Below are 20144 nucleotides of genomic sequence, written 5' to 3' on the forward strand. Positions count from 1 at the left end.
CCTTTTTGAGGACGTAGGGACAGTGGGTTGTTATCCACGTTGTCTAGGGCACAGTATTAAAAGGCGGAGCCCAACCCTCTCCTTCCACAACTCAAATGTTTTGGGTTACCCTATATTGTACTGTGCATGTGATGACAGATGTTTGTTCACATTTGACTTGAAGAGTTTAACGTTGTACCCATCGGGATAACTTGTTTCATACAGATTGTCACGTCTGTAGATTTAATTAAGAGAGATGTCTCTCCCGACTTCTGTTACAATTGTTAATTTTCTACTTGATTGGGTAAATGACGCCAACCTCGGATAATGTCAGCCACGGCCATGATTTATACAGTGGATGACGTCAGAGGTGTCTTACTTACAGTTCACTGGGGAAAACTGTCCATAACAATACCTAAGTTTTAGTGTCGTGTTAAATGTTAACACTCAATGGAATCGCCCTTCCTGCACTGGCGTGCAGTATGCGTGCTGAGCATCGATCAAACTTGAGCTCTACTTCTACTGAGGATTGTGTCTTAATCTAAATCTACTGTCTTAATCTAGATCTACTGAGGGTCCTGTCTTAATCTAGATCTACTGAGGATCCTGTTTAGATCTAGATCTAATCAGAATCCTGTCTAAATCTAGATCTACTGAGGATCTTGTCCAGATCTAGATTCACTGGGAATCCTATCAAAATTTTGATCTACTGAGGATCCTGTCTTAATCTAGATCTACTGAGGATCCTGTCTAAATCTAGATCTAATGAGAATCCTGTCTAGATCTAGATCTACTAAGGATCCTGTCTAGATCTAGATCTCACTGAGAATCCTGTCTAAATCTAGATCTACTGAGAATCCTGTCTTAATCTAGATTCTGAATCTGCGCGCTACAAAATGTTGTAAGCAATACTTCTAGTTCTGTTCCGTAGTTTTATCTCTAGTTGTTTTATCGATCTGTCTTTTAGAGCACAGCTCGGCTACAACGTCGCCAGAAACGGTGGCGCGAAATCACTATCACATATCAAACGACCTAAAGTGACGGTATGCCGAATATCTATCCGAGTTGTGAAGCAAAGTATCAACGTAACAAATCCGCCCTTTCACTGAGTCAGTTGGGACATTCCCTTATCATTGCGTGTATCTGTGATGACAGGACGCTTATCTTGCACGACAAAAGGGGGATTGGATGCTTTTATACAGGAATTCTTGCCTTCGTTGCACTTGATAACAAGCACTATAGTAATAGCTATCCTAGATTATTTGTTTGAGGAGTGAATTTCTGCATTCTGCACTGCACGTTGTCGATTTGACAATGCGTAGAGAACACTATTGCTGATAACAAACAACCCTTGCACGATAAAAGAAGTTGCCTATGTTGTTACCAAGGGTTCTTAGCACTAGGTGAAATCCTTTGGGGATGGATTCTGCATCCTGTGTTGTCGTTTTGACAATACGCAGAGAACACTGTTGATGCATGTGTTAACATCGAATTATGCTATGATTTGACATATAATTTTTTTATATACAACCAATTACTATTCTGTTAGTATTTTGTTAGTATTATTTTTGTCTGATATGTTATTGTTATTATTTACTACTATGATTATATTATGAATTGTTAGATTTATGTTATTTTTGTTAATTTAGATGGGGGAAGACCTTGTATAAGCCACTATGGCTTTTTTCTTCCCCCAGCACATGTTTTTTGTTTGTTCTATTACGTAAAATTTATTTTAATATGTGCAAATAAACCAAACCAAACCAAACCAACATGTGTTAACATCCCTTGCACGACAACGGCGGATTCATGGCAAGGATCTTGTCTTTCTATTTAACAGGCCAGGCGTCCCTAGCGTCGACCAATCATTCTGTGTTGCATGTCAGTTTGAGAATGCCAAAGACATTGTATTGGCCTTGAGAATACGTGTTTGTTGACAATAGAAAACATCCCCAGCACGACAAGAGAGGGATTCAACTCTTTCAATCAGACATTCCTGCCTTTCTTGTTAACACGAGTCCCTGTCACTATCCTAAATCCTTTCATAACATATCGGGGTGAATGGCCTTGAAGTATAAGCCGACCTATCCATGTGATGAGTGAGATGACGTCACTGCGTGGCTTACGTTGGCCCGTTGTTGTTTTGGAGAGTAAAGCTAACATCGGGGCTCAGGGATCAGGGTGTCAAACTAAGCCATGAATCAGGACGACCCTTCACGGTCAAGGTCTATCGGTTTGGTATAGTTTGGTAACGAACACTTTAAAACTGTTTGAATGCACTGGTGCTCTGTCTGTACAACCAGGCATAATTCAGCCCGTGGCTGCAAGTCTCTTGCTTTGAACAATTAACCGTTTGATTGATTGATTGATTGATACGTTGGTTGATTGATCGATTTGTTGATTCATTCATTGATTGATTCATTGATTGATAAGTTGGTTAGTTGATTGATTGATTGGTAAGTTGGTTGATTGATTGATTGATTGATTGCTTCGCGTCCTGCTCTCGATAAGGCCAGCAATGGCCCTGTTCAAGCAACTGCAGAACGTTGGTTGTCTCCAAGCAGATGTTATTGATGATCGGGCTTGTTATGTCGGTCTTTTGCAGCCTTTCGGTGTGTCCACACGTAATGATTTGTCCTACCCCCCCCCCCCTTTCTATCATAAACGATGTCTGTCAATTTTTATATCAAATTTGCTCTTGGCCACTTTGGTCATTTTGTTGTGAATAGGAAGGTGGAAAATAAAAGACGTACATCACCATAGAGAGATGTAGAAACGCTGGAAAAGGTCATTTTTTCCTATTTTGCCATGAACTCAATGAGTCTCTTTAGCGACTATATTACTACCAGGTCGTTTCTTCTGGTTGTTGTTCTCACCATCCCATGATAAGGCGGTGAATGAATGTGTTCTGACGTACGTACCAGTATTTCCGGTCCTTGCAGTCGGCCAAGCCCAAAATGAAGAAGTCACCTGGACAAGACCAGCGCTTTCCCACGGCATTTACCGGCAGAAACGATGAGTCAGACCGGGTCAGAAGAAAGACGGATTGGAGGCATTTTGTCGGGCTTATTGTTGCCGTGATCCGTAAGATAAAACCTGAACAATCTCAGTATTATCACAGCAAGTATTCACACACAGTTAGGGATGAAAATACCAGTGAGGTGAGTTCACATCGTTTTTGTGGCCACGAATTTTGCTTGAGAATAATGCCTGGAACGCCACAGGTTTTGGGCATTTTTCTTTTGTGCAAAAATACTTTTTAATCGCAGCATATGACGATATCAATGTGATATGACTCGCAAGATAAAAACCTGAACAATCTCCGTATTATTACAGTAAGTATTCAAACACAGTTGAACGGGTAGGGATGAAAATTCCAGTGCAGTGAGTTAACATACTTTTTGTGGTCACGAATGTTGCCTCACAATAATGCCTGGACTGGTACAAGTGTTGGACGTTTTTCTTTTGTGCAAAAATACTCTTCAATTGCAGCATAGGACGATATCAAAGTTAAATGATTTGTCAACTGAGACATCCCCCCCCCCCCCCCATTATCACAGTAAGTATTCAAACACAGTTCACCGGGTAGGAATGAAAATACCGGCACAGTGAGTAAGCATCGTTTTAGCGGTCACAAATGTCACCAATAGTTATTGACTGTGAACGCATAAAAAATATGCAGTCCGTACAGGAAGCATCTCACCACAGGTGGTTGAGGTGGGACAAACATGCCGATTTAATGAGTATGTCTCATTTTTGTGGTTGCGAATTTCACAGGTTGTTATTGTGGCCTATCAAAAAGAAATTTAAACCGCTCCAAGTTCCCACAGAACATTTTTCAAGCGCAGTTGAATTAAGCAAGGACGAAGATGCCACTTCCATGAGTAAAATTAATTTTTGTGGCCCGACAACAATGGCCGGACTTGGACAAGTACAGGGTATATTTCCTGACCCTTGTATTGCAGCCTTTGATGATATCGACTTGCATGATGTTGATCTCTTTTGGCTACAAGGTTCCAGCAATGAGGTTTTATCATCCCCCCCCTTGGTCTCAGGCCCTTTGTTTGAGCAAGAAGGTTGGTTAGAATGTAGTCCAAGATTAAACAGATACTGTCTTATGTACGCTCCTGATATGCAGCATGGCAAAGCTAATGTTTCTTTACGGAAAGTGCAGCTTTGAGAAGAACACATTTCCTTTTGCCTATTTTCCTGTAGACATACGCCTTGTGCACAACAACTCATGTAACATCTACTCTCCAAGAGATTGGGAGGGAAGATTTTTTGTTTCTAACAGCCGGCCTTGTTCAGATACTGGTGTCCAGTCAGAAACCATCTCTACTTTTCCCAGATGATCTTCTTGCATATTAGTCAAATGTGGTTCTGAGAACGAATACAGTCAGCTGTTTGTTAATAGATGAACGCAAACACTAGATTCTTATCCATACTGAACACTTTGTACTACCAACAAGTAAGGCAGTATCGGAATCGTTGGCCCTACCTACCACCATTTATGTTCCTTTATAGACTAGTCCTGGTCTAATCACCTGAGAGCTCGTCGTTTTACGGTGCCTGGCCACAGAAGTTTAGATTCTCCCCTCTTCCAGCTCTATTTGCGTGAGAATGGATGTTTACTTATCGCAGGTCCTCCTGCATATCTTCAGGTCTGTGTCGGCGCTTTGAAGTGAGGCTTCATATTGTGGAGCTGATCTCAACATTATGCCTTTCCACTAGATGGGGTCTTAGAGCGACCAAAGATGTCTTTAGTAGTACAAACGAAATTCATTCATAAAGGAGTGTATTTTGTAAGCTATGTGTCTTTTGTTGTCTTTCAAATCAAACTTTTACATGGTGGATTATATATAATCAATAAAGTCTTAGGCCGTATAAATTCTATGCTGGTCCCTAAACGCTAGATGGAAATCTTTGAGCGCCCAAATTTGAGTGTGTATGACCTAAGACTTTATAGATTAAATATTATTTATGATGAAAACGTATTAAAAACAACCTACGGAATACACTTCATAATCATTGAAATTCGTTTGAGCTACTACTGAGAATGTTGGCAGCCCAACGGTCGCTGGTTCAGTAACAAGTGGTATAACTATTCTAATAATGTACTTTTCATCGCCTCATTGGTTCTATTACCATTCTATCATAGCATAATGAAGGTCATCAATACTTTATGTCACCCTATAACCCATCAGGGCTTACTTAATGACTGGGTTGAATATCAGAGCCATCATTAAGGTAAATACTTAACGTTTGGTGGTTGCAATTGTAGTGTCCTCTAATTTGATGCATCTAACTAACAAGTAGAAAATGAATAGGAATGTTAACTGCATAGCACAAAGCTCATACGGACATCCACCGTCTCGGAGAAAACTACCTTCTGCAGTCATCATGAGCTTGACGGCCTTTCTCAAAAATGGCGAATCTTCTAGAGCTATTCCTGTATATTTGTTCAGATGAAAAAGGAATTTGCCCAGCTTTGTTGACCGAAAGGATCACTGTAATGTTGGTACAGGGTTTATACTAACCCATGGCTGGAGATAAAACATGTATGGGGCAAGAGGAATGAAAACAGGTTATGTTGTCATAAGAAGGAGGTCATCGTGTGATATGGTGCTAAAACCAACAAGGGTACACCCAGTTTTGGTAATCTTGCTGTCTGATTATTTCTAATCAACCTTGGCACACATCAAGTCTGTATATCATTGGATTTTACATGGAAAATATGATACATTCTAAACATAATTATAGCTCTAAGTGTGTACATAAGTAAATACATGCATATCATTTTACTGCAATATATGGACGTCTGGCCTTAAATATGTTGCAGATAATTCATTTAGGTGTTTTCGAAATAGAACAATCTATGGTTTATTGATACTCCTCACGGAAACAAACGTTACTTATTTACACGTATCCTGACCTTGATCTTGTCATCGAAGACCGGATTCACTTTATCAAAGTAAGGACAATTCCGCATCAACTTGTGACAATTCCACTTTAAGAGCCTACCACCACAATGTACTAGGCTACCACAACACAACTTTGCTCTTCACAAAACATACCGCCTAGCAACCATTCAGGTAACCTAGAGTCTTCTGTCTTTTCTGGCGAGTTGCAGTTTTCAGTGACATTTTTACCTAAAATTCTGTACCAAATCTTTCATTATCAATCTTTCTATTGCTACGTTTTGTCCAGACGTTTTTCTTGTTATGGCAAAATAAGAATGTATTTACATCCGACGTAGTCCGTCGTCCTTGCCCTCTTAGTGTCTTTAGTACATTTGTCCTTTAACAGAGTACTAGACTTTTAGGTTTATGCTAAAGAATGAATTAAGCTGCTCTTCGCCAATGTGCCAGAAACCTTTTCTCGAGATGCAGTCGTTATCCACAACCTCTTCTCTGTTCAGAATCTGCCCTCCTTTTTGGACACTCGGGGTTTTCCACAGGATGCGGTTCTGGTTGAAGCGATTGTTATTGTACGAGAGATGGCGCCCTGTTGCCTGGGGATCTGCGTACGCAGCGGTTGTTTGTTCTACCATCTTTACCGTGTTGCTGGCTGACGTATCCCGATCGTAACTAGAGCACGACAGTTCTGAGCGGAGATTACTAACCTGCAAACCAGACTGTTCTCAGGGCCTACAGGCCGGCTCCTCGGCCAACATCATCTAGCCTGGAAGCCAGACTGTTTCCAGAGCCTGCACAATCTAGCTCCTCAGTCAGCTAACCCGGAGGTCAGACTGTTCTCAGGGCCTACAGGCCAGCTCCTCGGATCCAGGGTCAATATGTTCACAGGAAATTTCCACACAGCTTCCTGACTCAGGGTCGACTACGTCAGGGGGACCGAGTTTGAATTTCCTTCGGGGCATGTTGGCCCTAGAACCGCGGAGTTGGCCTATGTAGGCCCTGGAAAAAGTCTGGCCTCCAGGCAAGCTGACTGAGGAGCTAAATTGTGTAGGCCGTGGAAACAGTCTGGCTTCCAGGCTAGCTGGCTGAGGACCTGGCCTATGCAGGCTCTGGAAACAGTCTGGCTTCCAGGCTAGATGATGTTGGCCCTCGAGCCGAGAAGCCGGTCTGTGTAGGCCCTGAAAACAGTCTGGTTTGCAGGCTACCAGATTACAGGACACAACCTGAACAGACTCGCCCCAGCTTTGCGCGAAGAACCCTCTATGTTTAGACATTCCTTCCCCGCTTGACGACGCACGGTGTCACACCTGCCACTCTCCGACCTTTGTTGCCGGCGCGCCCGCCTTCTTCACATCGTCACGCCGCGCGAACCGCCCGGTTCCGCCTGATACCTGCCAGGAACTCACGGTTTACACGTTCATAACGGGATGACTCTGCGCCCATTAAGGGTACATGTAGAAACTGAAAAGGTAGCTCTTCTTCTCCTTCATGTGATAGTTGTCCCCAGATCTGTGCCGGTTGTTGATCTCGCCCTTCTCATGTGTGCGGTTGGCATCTTTCAGTGTATGATGCACAGGTGAGTCCTTGTCAGTTTCGTGCGTTTCAGGAACTTTCTCTCTATGCCTCGTTTCCTCGCTTCGCTAAATGTTAAACATGATGCACCACTTCGCAAATCACCTGCTTCACTTTTTGTGTCTTTAAACATACCAGGTAGGATGCGATGCCTAGTTGTTTCAGTACGTTTGTAATCAACGAACTCTCTGCCCCATGTTTGGAACTTATTTATCTAAAGTGAGCTCCAATAGTAAGTCAGAATTATCCACAGTTAAGTACATACAGACTGACAATTCGTTACCGTCCTTCTTTAAGTATAATCACTAGATGGTTTAGAAGCTATGTTTGGCGTTTGTAAGATCTGATGCTGAGTTGTACATCGCGACATGGCAGGTAATATTTAGGTCGATATATATGATCTGTATTCAGTGTACTTTCTGCTTATATATTATGTTGATGTCTTTTTGTGTTCCATGGATCCGTGGTATTTATGTAATTATGTTCTTTATAGTATGTTCTTCTGTTCTTTGCATATTGTTTTGTTCATGTTAATGTGAAAATACAATAAAAAATATTTAGGTCGTGTTAAGCTTCAGACTGGTGCGTTTACGTCGTACTTCGTACTATTGTGTCAAATTTGCAAAAGCGAAACGATGACGAATGGACGTCCTTCACGGTCGACTGATGCACCTCTTTTGATGAAGATAAGAGTTCATGGGAATTCTCTGAGAGAATCGCGCAGCACTTACGAGAAGTATTTGCAGTTCCGGTGAAATATGAACGTGGTAGATAACAGTGGGTCAGGTTTAAGGACTTTGTGTAAGCTCACTCTATGAAGACTTGGCTACACCCTGCAGTCAAAGGATTATAAATTAGTCTATAGATTACAATGCGGACCATGGTTATGAAGAGTTTATAGTTCAAGTGAAATAGGAACGGGTAGATAACAGTGTGTCAGGTTTAAGAACTTTTGTGTAAACTCGGTTTGTGAAGACTCCGAAGAGCAACAGCTGCAGACAATGGATAAGGATTTAATCTATAGGTTACAGTGTAGACCATGGTCTTAAGTGTCTGCAGTTCCGGCCGTGAAACAGGAAAGGGTAGATAACAGTGTGTCAGGTTTAAGAACTTTGTGTAAGCTCGGTCTGTAACGATTTTGCAGAGCAACACCTGCGGACAATGGCATGACCAGGATTTCATCTATAGGTTAAAGTGTGGACCATGGTCTGGAGTGTCTGCATTTCTGGCCGTGAAACGGAAAAGGGTAGATAACAGTGTGTCAGGTTCAAGTACCCAGTGTAAGCTCGGTCTGTAAAGACTTTGTAGAGCAACACCTGCGCGCGGACAATGGATGATGATTTCATCTATAGGTAACAGTGCAGACCATAGTCTTAAGTGTCTGCAGTTCCGGCCGTGAAACAGGAAAGGGTAGATAACAGTGTGTCAGGTTCAAGTACCCAGTGTAAGCTCGGTCTGTAAAGACTTTGCAGAGCAACACCTGCGGACAATGGCATGATCAGGATTTCATCTATAGGTTACAGTGTGGACCATGGTCTGGAGTGTCTGCATTTCTGGCCGTGAAATAGAAAAGGGTAGATAACAGTGTGTCAGGTTGAAGGACTTTGTGTAAGCGCAGCCTATGAAGACTTGGTGAGAACACCTGCACACAATGGGTCGGGATTTAATCTGCGGGTTGCAGTGTTGGCCATGGTCTCTCTGCTCAGCAGAGGTTTCCACTCAATCAGAAGAACGGCACTGTAAATAAACAGTTGTAAATCAGGGTTTGGACTTCTGCGTCGGTCTTTTTGTACTAGATGGCCACAGCCTGAGCGAAACAATGGCTCATACGATAAGCCAGAATATGTCTGCATATTACAGCGGACGCCATAGTGTCAGAATGTTGGTGTGTAAGCCTGCGTTTGGTACCCAAACAGAATAGCGTCACAATAGACAAACTATAAAATAACGTTTACCCGTCTATGACAATGAGAAACTGTCCTTGGCTGCAAATTTTCTAATCTCCAAGCAGATCCATACTACGATTTTCGCGCCCGGCGTGGATCTGCTTCGAGATTACAAATTTTCTACAGATTAGTTTCTACAAATCAGTATATGCCCTCTGCACATGTGTATTGTATGGCCCATCACTGACTGCCTTTTGCTTGACTTGTAAACCATTCCAGCTGCAGTGCAGTGCACGAGTCTCCGTCATACAGTAGGGATCTGAACTCATAGAGGAAGGTTCGAAGTCTTTGTTTGTCCAGACGAACGCTACAATTAACGATTATAAAGCACGGTTCTCTGGCTTGTCGTGCACCTCTCACCGCATCAATGGAGAGGGTAGAGGTCACTGTTCGTCCACAATGGCGACGTGAATGAGCCGATAGAACCGTTCACAGCGCACACCGGTAGCCACTTTGTCCTCGGTTAGCGGCGGGGACTATTGAATTTCCACCTGTTCTACCCCGCGGCATGCTGACAGTCAGGACTTTTTTTTTTTTTTTTTTTTTTTTACACAACCGGTAATTCTCACCTGCTGACGTTTCGTGTCTGTCAGACACCTTCTTCAGAGCTTCTGACTGGAGTACTGCTTCTCACCGCTATAAGTAGCCGATGTAGGCGGCACTTTTGCGGCAAGAACGTAATCCCAAACGTGGCTGAGCTTGTATCCCCCCTCGTCTCGGTTCATCGGCTACGTATAGCGGTTAGAAGCAGTACTCCAGTCAGAAGCTCTGAAGAAGGTGTCTGACAGACACCGAAACGTCAGCAGGTGAGAATTACCGGTTGTGTAAAAAGAATATCTAATATTCTATGTTCTACCAACCTGATGAAATTATTTTCGGAAGTCCGGGTCTGCTGACGCAGCCGGATTCTGGGCTTACCTACCAGGTAGAAGTCATCGGTGTGCACGTGGGGAATTCTTGATGGTCTTTACTTCTACTCTGGGCAGCAGTCGTTGGTGGAAACAAGTTAACTTTGTTATCATCATAGAAATAACAGAATAATGGTTTACATGCTTTGTTTCAAACGCCCTAATTCAAAGTTCCGCTGCGAGGTAGCAACCATCGGTAAAGGAAATCTAGGCCTCATTTTTGTACCACAGCAACGATGTGTCAGTTATTCGTATGGCTGGTACTCCCCTTCAACGTCTCTTGTACAAATCCTGACTTTCCCAAACGGTCAGATTCCAGGCGCAGAACCTCCCCTCCCAGATAACAGCCTATGGCAGAAGAAATAGGCTTAAAGTGTTCCATGCCCTCTGTTTGACAACAACAATGAGGAACATGATTTATCTGAGCTAAAGACTTCCTGTGAGCTAATCCTTCCGTCCTTCCTTCCTCCAACACCGAACATTGACCTCAGCAGCCAGCACCTGTACCCACTGGTATAACAGCGTACGCCCCTAGGCTGGGGACAAATAGTCTCTACCAGGCTCCATAGGTCGCTGGAAATACAAGAAACTGCCTAGATATACTAAATAATACGCTGGAGGAGTCATCCGGCCACAGGAGTACAGTTTGCCACCTATGTTACAATTTGTACTCCTATGGCCGGTAGTGTATCATTCAGTCTACCAGAAGCCATAAGGAAGACTGTGCCCTTCCCCTGATTTGCACCGTTTTATGGCATACACGGAGATGCTGCACTAGAGATCTCTCAAACACACAGATTTTCAAAATGGCAGATATGTATCTGTATCTGTATCTATATAGCCGGTATTACCGCCATTTGGCAGATAACCTGGCGGATAAATGTCAATGGAGGTTAGTAGCATGAACATCTCTCGTTCCACCTGTTGCTGTCAGTCGGGGCATTACGGTTCACCAAGGAGGCTCTACTCGTTGGCTACAAACTCATTGGGGTTAATTCAAGTGCTTCAATATTATTTCATCCCACTGTACTTGGCCTTGCTCAGGGTATGTAAGTCAGTGACGTTGTTCCCAGAAGGGCTATGGAAAAAGACATTAGCGGAGAGGAATGCGGTATTTTTCCGGTGCTGGGTCTTTGGGCGGTTCCACAACATGAGAAACACCTGTGTAATTTCACCTAAACATGGCCGCGTGATAACTACAAACAGAGTAACATCATTGCACAACGACGTGCGCAACGCGGTCCTTTCTGTGGTGTCAGCTGAGCGTGTAGCGGCAAGGCATTTGTCGGGTCTGATTTCACGTAATTGTGCTGGAGGTTACCTTTGAACACGACGGTCAAGGTTGTCCTTACGTTTTGTGCGATTGCTGGCAAAACTGCAAAGAAACAAAGAACACAAACTTGAATTTTTGCAATTATCTAATCTTCATCTCAACCTGTGCAATGGCCCAGGGGGTAGCGTGTTAGCCTTCAATGTTGAAGGTCAATGATTTCTCTAGCACTAAGCACTTGTGAGAAAGGCTGGAGTCTGGAAGTTGAACACACTCCACTACCAGTGGTCTAACCCCCTGCTATAGTGACCTGTGTGGCCCAAGGGCTATAGAAACAGAAATGGGCACAGCCCTTAAACATCGGAAAGTGTGGGAAGGATAACATTCAATATTCATCTTACTTTAACGACAACCTATCTAGAATGTGTTGATTATCTCGAGCCTGCTGCAATGGTACTGACTGTATACTGTAAATGCAGAAATGTTCGCGGGGATTTAATTTTGCGGTAGGGAGAAAATGGAGTGTTCGAGTTTGAAACAATAGTAGCGCTACAGTCACACGGCTTTTCGCGGTGGTTTTAAGTTCGCGGTAAAGAGTTCACAGCGCAAACCGCAAACAGAAAACCACCGCGAACATTTTCTGCATTCACAGTTATCAGTGAGACAATTCGGTCTTACGGAATTTCCTCTCAAGGCAATTCAAAAGCATACTCCCTGATTAGCAAATAGTCCATGCTTACGCCCTTAACGAAGTTGTTTGGAACACTCTACGTGTACATGCCAATTCGTGCCGGGGATTTCCACCTCCCCTTAATTCGGGGATAGTCCATGTAACACCTTCCGCTGTTCTTTGAAAGATAAGCCCGCTGCAGTTGTTGCGCAATCTTGTGTTGAAATGCCCATTGTGCGAGGCATGTGATAAGTGACATCGCCTCAGGGCGAGTTGAGATCGGAATGTGAAGCCAAGCCGGCCGCGACTTAGCCACGACAGGACACCGAGAAAACGAGCTGTTACTTCCCCTCCACGTTTGTCACACTCTTCGTCACCTACATCTCTGCTGAAACAGTTAGAGCATGTAACGTGTATCCAAGACCTGATGCACGGTTTAAGAGCTGGGGAAGGTGTTTTGGTCTTGGTGGGTTGACACGAGGGGCACAGCTAGCCAACCCTTATCTCTGTGCAGGTAAACACATTCTTGTTCCGACTCTTCTGACCTTAATCCACGTACAGCAGCTTGTATCTAACGTACGTCAGGGATGGAAAGGTTTCTGTGAAGGGTTTTGGCTGCATGTGTCCAGTGGTAAATACTTTGGGCTAGTAGGATGGTTTATCCGCCATTTCTGTCCATTTTGTGTGGCAGGTGTTGGAGGTTGAGTGTCGCTACTGGACACACGGACGCGCGTGGCAACACGGGAAGCAATGGGAGGTGTTGTTTACATGTTCATTCATGACATTGCCGCATGTCTAGGATGATAAAGGAGCTTACTACAGCCGTAAAGATAATGTTACCGGTACCTCCAGTTGTGTTCGTTTACAACATCTATAATGGATTTGTTTTCTCTATTAGTTATCACAAACGTGCTTCGTCACAAATGTTTGTATCGAGCGTCACCAGCTGCCACATGTCTAGAGGCAATATACAGGACAGATCAGTATTATTTTTATAATGTCAGTATATAAATCAGACAAACATATCAGGAAACAGTGATGTCTCTTGACTTTACTTTGCACTGCCACAACTACTCTAGGCGGCAGGTCGTAATGTTTATGCACACTGTGGACTGTATATTAGGCACCAAAACCAACTAACTTTGTGATTTCCAATACAGTAAAAAGTCCCAAAGAAGACCACTCAGGGGACCGATAAAATCTTGTCTACGTGGACAGGTGGTCGCTATAGACAGGATTCTTAATGCTTGTGTCAATGGGAAAAATTATTTAAGGTACCACCAAAACTTGGCGACCCTCACATTGGTTGCCCTTATGTAGAGGTGGCCACTGATACAGGTTTGACTGTAGTAAAATGATAGCAATGATACGGTTACAGATTGGAGATAACCATGTTGCCTAACATCATCTTTTGCTCTCACTGTAACTTCGAAGTTTACCCCTCCCCCTCCCCAATGATGTACATCTGGCGCTGATAACCATGTTTACCAAAAGAGACACTGTTTAACCAACACACGCCTCTCTAAGTTGCCAAACGTTCATCGAAATGCTGATAAGAACGTAAAATCGAGTTGTTGACGAATATCAATGTGTTAACGGAATATGGTACCAACCAATCTAAAAAACATACGCTGTTTTTTCGTTTGAACCTAGAGTTGTTGTATCTACTGTTCACTTGAAGCCTTTTAGATTCTTACATGTCTGTGAGAACAGCGTGTTAGTGATCATTAACTCCTTTACTGCCTCTGTGTAGATAACTATCCAGTGGTAAGGCTGTAATTTTCCACCATCAGACCTTACCCCCTGCTAATTGGCATCCCATACGAGCTAAAACCTGTAGCATTATCATACTCATCATTGTGACATTTGAATGTTCTAATCTCAAAATATACGAGTTTGTCAACAACAATCTAGATATATAAAAGTGATTACACATGGACGTTGAAGATAACAAGATTGCTAATGATAAATAATAAGTGTACTGGGCTAGAGCTAATCGGAAGAGCGTAGTTCTCTCCAAATTGGGCAATTAAAAAGCCAGCAGCGGCGCTGACAATGGGGTGCTTGTCGGCGTGTAACAGTCCGGACCTTTAGCCGGACAGTAGTGGTCGGACCTGTCATTACTGCCCGTAAAACTGCTCTCTAAAGGTTAGCAGATTACTTCGACCATGATTCAGCTCAGACAAGGTGTTTACATGTATTCTAGCTGAGACCTGAATGGGTTTCTTCAGGTGGGCTTGTCCACTCACAATCTGAGGATTAACGGATTAATTTCAGCCTTTTGTTAGCTTATCTGACAACTAACATAGCCATATGACGTAATGTACCGTAACATAACCGAAAAGTAATGTTACGGTGTTATGTTTTCATTATGAAAAGACGTCAACTTGTAATGTTATATTTTTAAGTAGTGCTATATGATTAGATATATATATATAGTCTCTTTTGTAATTACTGCACATAAACATACAATTCCTTAGTGTCGTCAGGAAATCATCCTGCAAGGCGCGAAAATAGGTCGAATTTACTTTCGAACAGGCTGTAATATACATGTGTGCGTGTTTTCATAGTACATGTTTTAAGACAAACCATTTATTTCGAAATGTATGAACACGGATGGATGCGTGCTGTAACATCATATATGCCAACAAAGCGTCCGGATTTTCTTGGTTTGAATCGTATCAAATGTTATGATTGAAGACCAGTCCTCAGGACAAGAACGTAAAGCTATATATAACGTTATAACGTTATATAGGCGCGATTCAATTTCTTATGAAAGAGTTTGATTATTCTTACACATTCCAAAGACGCCTTCTCCCATGGACGCCTTCATTGATTTCTCAGCCATTTCGCCATTATGCGCATTTATACATGACCGGCTCGCAACAGTAAGTCGGCGACCCCTGAGTAGCATGCCGCGGCAATTTTACCGTCCGATGGTCCCAACAGCCTGGGGGGCGCCATGTTGGAATAGAACCCACCGGACCGGCCCGGCCACCTCTGGCCTCGCTTTCAAAGCGCACGCGCTAATTACAGCCTTTGCTTGAGTTGTAAATAAGAGACTTTGTTTTTGTATTTTTGTATGTTCAATTTAACACTGGTCAAATTCTAAAAAGTTTAAACAGAAATTTTTAATCTTTAGAAATCAAGTCAAATAGCTGTTGTGTTGCGACGAAGGGAGGTTATACCGGCTTTATAGATATAGATACAGAAATACAGCTACTTAGTATATCATAACAAAAGTGAAATGACAGCAAAGCATGTTCCTCCAGATGGCACGCAACTATTTACTGTACATTCACTAAGAATTCAATTAGATGTGGGACTTTCGAACTTTTGGTAAGTCAAAGTGAACACTAGAATGTTCAATGTGTGGACCTATGAAAACTAGACAATGGTTCTAATGATCATAACATTTACACTACCCTGTGACACTACAGATGCTGAGCACTACGTCATCATAAGATGCTGCGACGTGTGAGGTCTTCGCTGTCCTTCAAGTTGAAGGACAAGCTGCCGATCCGGCGGACCCGCTCACATGTGTACGCCGTGAAGGACTCGGAGCCAGGCGGCCTGCCGGAACCCGCGACAAGGGTCGAGAAGATAGAGAGGTCAGGCTCTGATCATCTCATCATCCCATTTGTAACGGTTACATGTCTTGAGATGAAATAGGATGGATCATTAGCTTGAAAGTTCATCTGTGTTGGTAGAAATCATTCTTAAACACGTTTTAACTGTAATTTCCAACACAAGAATTGGACTTACCCAAATTTTCGACCGTACGACATCGGTCTTTGTCAAGGAGTGATCAATCCACCGCTGGGATGACGTCACGTTATGCAGATAGCACACGTGACTCCGTGAGTAGTGGATCGTAAGTAGCGGAAAGTCTGTGGCGCCCGCCGTCTCTGTTGAGACTACTACTCACGGAGTCACGTGTACTATCTGCATAACCCAAGTCCAATTCTTGTGTCGGAAATTACTGTTAAAACTTGTTTAAGAATGATGGATCATTGTGGTGCAATTTCACCGGGAAAAGAAAAAAACAAAAACTAGAAACTGGGAATCTCGAACGGAACCAGTTGTACATGTCTTGAGATGAAAAAAAAATCATTGTGGTGTAATTTCACTGGAGAAAGAAAAACATTTGGAATACTTACATTTCAAATGTCTCTATTATGATAGTGATGTTCAGTTTGATAGATGTAATGATACTATGATATAAAGTGATGTATTCTACTTCAAAGTAGACCTACAAGTTCTCTATGCAGCTAGTCACAAGTTTAATGTTGCTAGCTTCATATAGGGTACATTCAAATTTGTTTTTATATTACTTTGGTAGTAGTACAAACGACAATAAAGGAAAAGGCAACGGCTTACATTGCTTTCAACGTAACAAAAAACATATATAGACGACTTTATGTGTAGTGGTGCTGTCAAAATAAGCCCATGTTCCTTGAGTGCAGATCCATCTAGTCCCTGCCTTTGTATTTGTCTCATTGAAATTTATTTCTTAAAGACAACCCAGGCAATATTAGGGGCCTTTTTGGGCCCTAAATGAGGGCCCAAAAATCGGATTTTTAAAGTCAATTTGTTTAGTCATTTCTGTACATGATTAGTTCAAATAACACTATCACAATGTATAGCAACGTCCATGATTCAAAAATACGACGTTGTTGTGATGTGAGAACTCACTGAAAATTGTCGCCAGGGTTTTTGTAGGCTCGCAAAACTAAGGGGACCATTGTATGGCATGTTTTTGCACGGTTTTAAAATGCACAAAGTATGACGTTATTGCGCAAATGTGCTGAATAGTGTCAGTAAATGTCACTACCATAAAGATTTCAGCATTTTTTTAGTTCCATTTTTTGGCCCTAATATTGCTTTGGTTGCCTTTAATGTATAATTCCACATATGATCTCGCCAGGCTGTCCGTGACGCAGGAGCTGGGCCTACAGAACGGACCTGAGATGGAGTACTGCGGCCCGCCCTCCCATCTGGAGAGGATAGACGAGGGCGTCACAGCGAGGCCCAAGGTGGGGTCTAATGCCCACTACTTCTGCATCCGTACTCTCTCTCTCTGTCTCTCTCCAGATCTGTCTCTCTCTCCCTCTCTCTCTCTCTCTCGCTCTCTCTCTCTTTTACCGGTCAACCGTACTGGTCTATCGATAAAACTTATCTACAAGCAAAAGGCAAAATTATGATCTTTCTATTTGCCGTTTTTGCTACAGACAACAGAAAACGTCACGATTTTGCCTTGCTTCATCTGCTTGTGGACGTTGATAAAACTGCACCTCGGTCAAACACACCAGCTCCAATATGAGGCCAACCACGAGGCTGTCGCTTATAATTACGTCACGTTGAACAACTTTTCCTCCTTCGTGTTAAAGTCTCTCAAGGAGATCAAAGCCCCTCCTCATTCAGTGAGAACAAATTCCACTCTGCCAAAAGCGAAAAGATTTCGAACCTGGGTGTACAACGCAGAAGATTGTAGTTGAAGCCGCTTCTTTTTTTTCTGTGTGAGAGAAATAACGTTCGCGAAGTGACTACAAAGATTCCTTGTCCCATATAAACAAATCTATGACGTTGACAATTTGTTTTGTTTCTCCGATCCCAGGGCATAGGCTACACCGTCTACCTGGCCAGTAACAAGCCCCAGCCTGCTCGCGTGGACAGCGACAGTGACTTCTGGTCGGGGAAGTCTTCCTCCGAGTCCAAGGAGAGCGTGTCGACCGTGTCTCAGGCGTCCGACAACGAAGGGAAGGATGCAGCACCGGAGAACAAACAGGTAACGTCTTCGGTCATATCTTAACGATCCTTGATGGTAGAATGATAAGCAGGTAGCGTCTTCGGAGATATCTCAATGGTAGACTAACGCTAAAAAATGAGTGAAACATAAACATGTACGGCAACTAAAACATCGCATCAGTCCTCAGTCATATCTTAACGACAGAATACCAATAAAAGTGTACTTCAAGGGAAGGGATACCACGTGCAACATACAACAGAATTTGATGTTTTCCATTCTATAGATAAATCCAAGTACATTCTAGAAGGAGACAACCCTTACTGTGTACAAGTAGGTAAATATATCAAAGAATGTTTAGATCTTAGAACTAGTTGTGTAAGTGATACTAGTAGGTTACACTCGACATGTTGAATTATTCATCTACTTGTACATAGGTTAATCATTTTGTATCCCATTGTTTGTTGTTTGCATGTATATTTGTAGAAGACCTTACAAAAGTCGCTGGATCTATGGCGGATCGGGAGAGGTGGGAACATTCGAACAACTAACTCATAACATGACCAGTCCGATAACTGAAATCTGAAACTAAAATTGAATTATCGTTATTCCTCAGACGAAGGATGAAACCGACGCCTCGACAACAAATGTCGTCCGAAGACGCAAGCCGAGACGTAAGGACGATAAGGGCCTGAGTCACCTGTCCAAGGAGGAGAGGGAATCCATCCTTCTTCTGGAGGAGGTGAGTTGTCTGTACTACTGACGAGTTCTGTCATATGTACATCTTGGACAGCCGGGGATATACCTATGTCCGTACGTTGCTTCTAATACTGGTCGGTGATGTACCGATATCCGTAGTGCTCTCTCTAACACGGAAAAATCCCCCTACGATGCAGCGCGTCCAAATACAACAACACTATACGCCATTGCATGAATGAGTAGCAAAACTGCCGCAGGGTTCACGATTGTCCAAAACTGTGCTAGCGGATGAAGCTATCGCACATTTGTGACAGTGATATAAGCCCTATCTTCTTTCCCTTGGTCAAAATCTAAGCTTTTTTTGTACAAGCGAATATTGACAGCATTACACGACTCGGTGTTCTTACCAGAGTTTGCTTCTGTGTTACCAGGTACTGACGGACTTTGGTGGCTGGGAGAGCGTCCGAAGTAAGGCACCCCCTCCTGAGTCAGACAGCGATGTGGACACAGACGAGGAGACAAGCGCCATCTTGGCAGACGTGGAGTCGAGTCGCCCTTCGGGACCACCGTCGCGACGGAGCACGCCGTCTTCTCGGCGTCGGGACGACGGCTCCCCCGCCGGGGCCCGCGGCGGCGACCGCTTGCGCACGAGCCGCGCCGAGCGGGACAAGAAAATCACCAGCATGGTCGACGACAACTGGGTTCTACGGAAACCTGAAACGGATAGCAACGACTTCACCATAGTATCCAGCGTGATTCCGCGGCAACCTCGGAAGGACTCTCCTCCTAAAGTCGAGCGGCCCTCCAGTATGTACCAGTTCGGGCGCCAGCCCATGTACTTTCCCGAGGACGGCAACGACGACATCGACGTCGCGAGAAAGCCCAGCTGGGTGAAGCAGAACCAGGCTTGGTACGCGCGCAACGGCCATGCGTCCAACGGCGTCGACGCAGAGCGGCCGTCATCCGTGAAAAAGTCCCCGCATGCGCAGAAGGAGAGCAAAGAACAGCAGAGGCCGGACAGAAACGGTCCAAAGGAGGAATCTGACGTCACGAACTCCGCGATGACGTCAACCGGGCAGTCTGAGAAGATCACGGTGGAATACAACAACAGCGGTGTGACGTCACGTCCTCCACACGAGGAAGTGCAGCGGCTCTCCATGAAGGTGATGACGTCACACCACAAGGTCGCGTCACGAGCGTCGTCACGAGGAATGACGTCAGAGGACGAGTACTCCACGGATTCCCTGTCGGACCTGACCCCTGACACGGACTCAAGGTCAGTGACACAGATTCACGTCATGACTTGTGCAAAGTTTTTATTATTTTTTATTCACCTAATATGTGCTGTTTTATGACGTCAGAAAGTTTGTGGGTAACATGAACTTAATTGGCCGCCACATATGTATACTTGATAACAACTTGATAAGGTCTCTAACAAA

General features: G+C 43.6%; 1 protein-coding gene across 4 annotated transcripts in view; it reads left to right on the forward strand.

The window, feature by feature from the left end:
• LOC136448188 (nucleolar protein dao-5-like) overlaps positions 1-20144 on the forward strand; it is a 33992-nt gene that overhangs the window by 11329 nt on the left and 2519 nt on the right. For 2 of the 4 annotated variants that reach the window (XM_066447390.1, XM_066447392.1), the window contains exons 2-6: positions 15701-15871; positions 17188-17296; positions 17878-18048; positions 18623-18748; positions 19137-19981. In XM_066447390.1, coding sequence (XP_066303487.1) covers positions 15726-15871; positions 17188-17296; positions 17878-18048; positions 18623-18748; positions 19137-19981 — 1397 coding nt within the window. In that variant the 5' untranslated portion in view covers positions 15701-15725. Of the gene's footprint in view, positions 1-2949; positions 3141-12562; positions 12775-15700; positions 15872-17187; positions 17297-17877; positions 18049-18622; positions 18749-19136; positions 19982-20144 lie in introns of those variants that run through there. The other 2 variants (XM_066447393.1, XM_066447391.1) reach the window with 2 other exon arrangements.

The sequence above is a fragment of the Branchiostoma lanceolatum genome, chromosome 14, assembly GCF_035083965.1.
Source record: "Branchiostoma lanceolatum isolate klBraLanc5 chromosome 14, klBraLanc5.hap2, whole genome shotgun sequence".
Classification (NCBI taxonomy): Eukaryota; Metazoa; Chordata; class Leptocardii; order Amphioxiformes; family Branchiostomatidae; genus Branchiostoma; species Branchiostoma lanceolatum.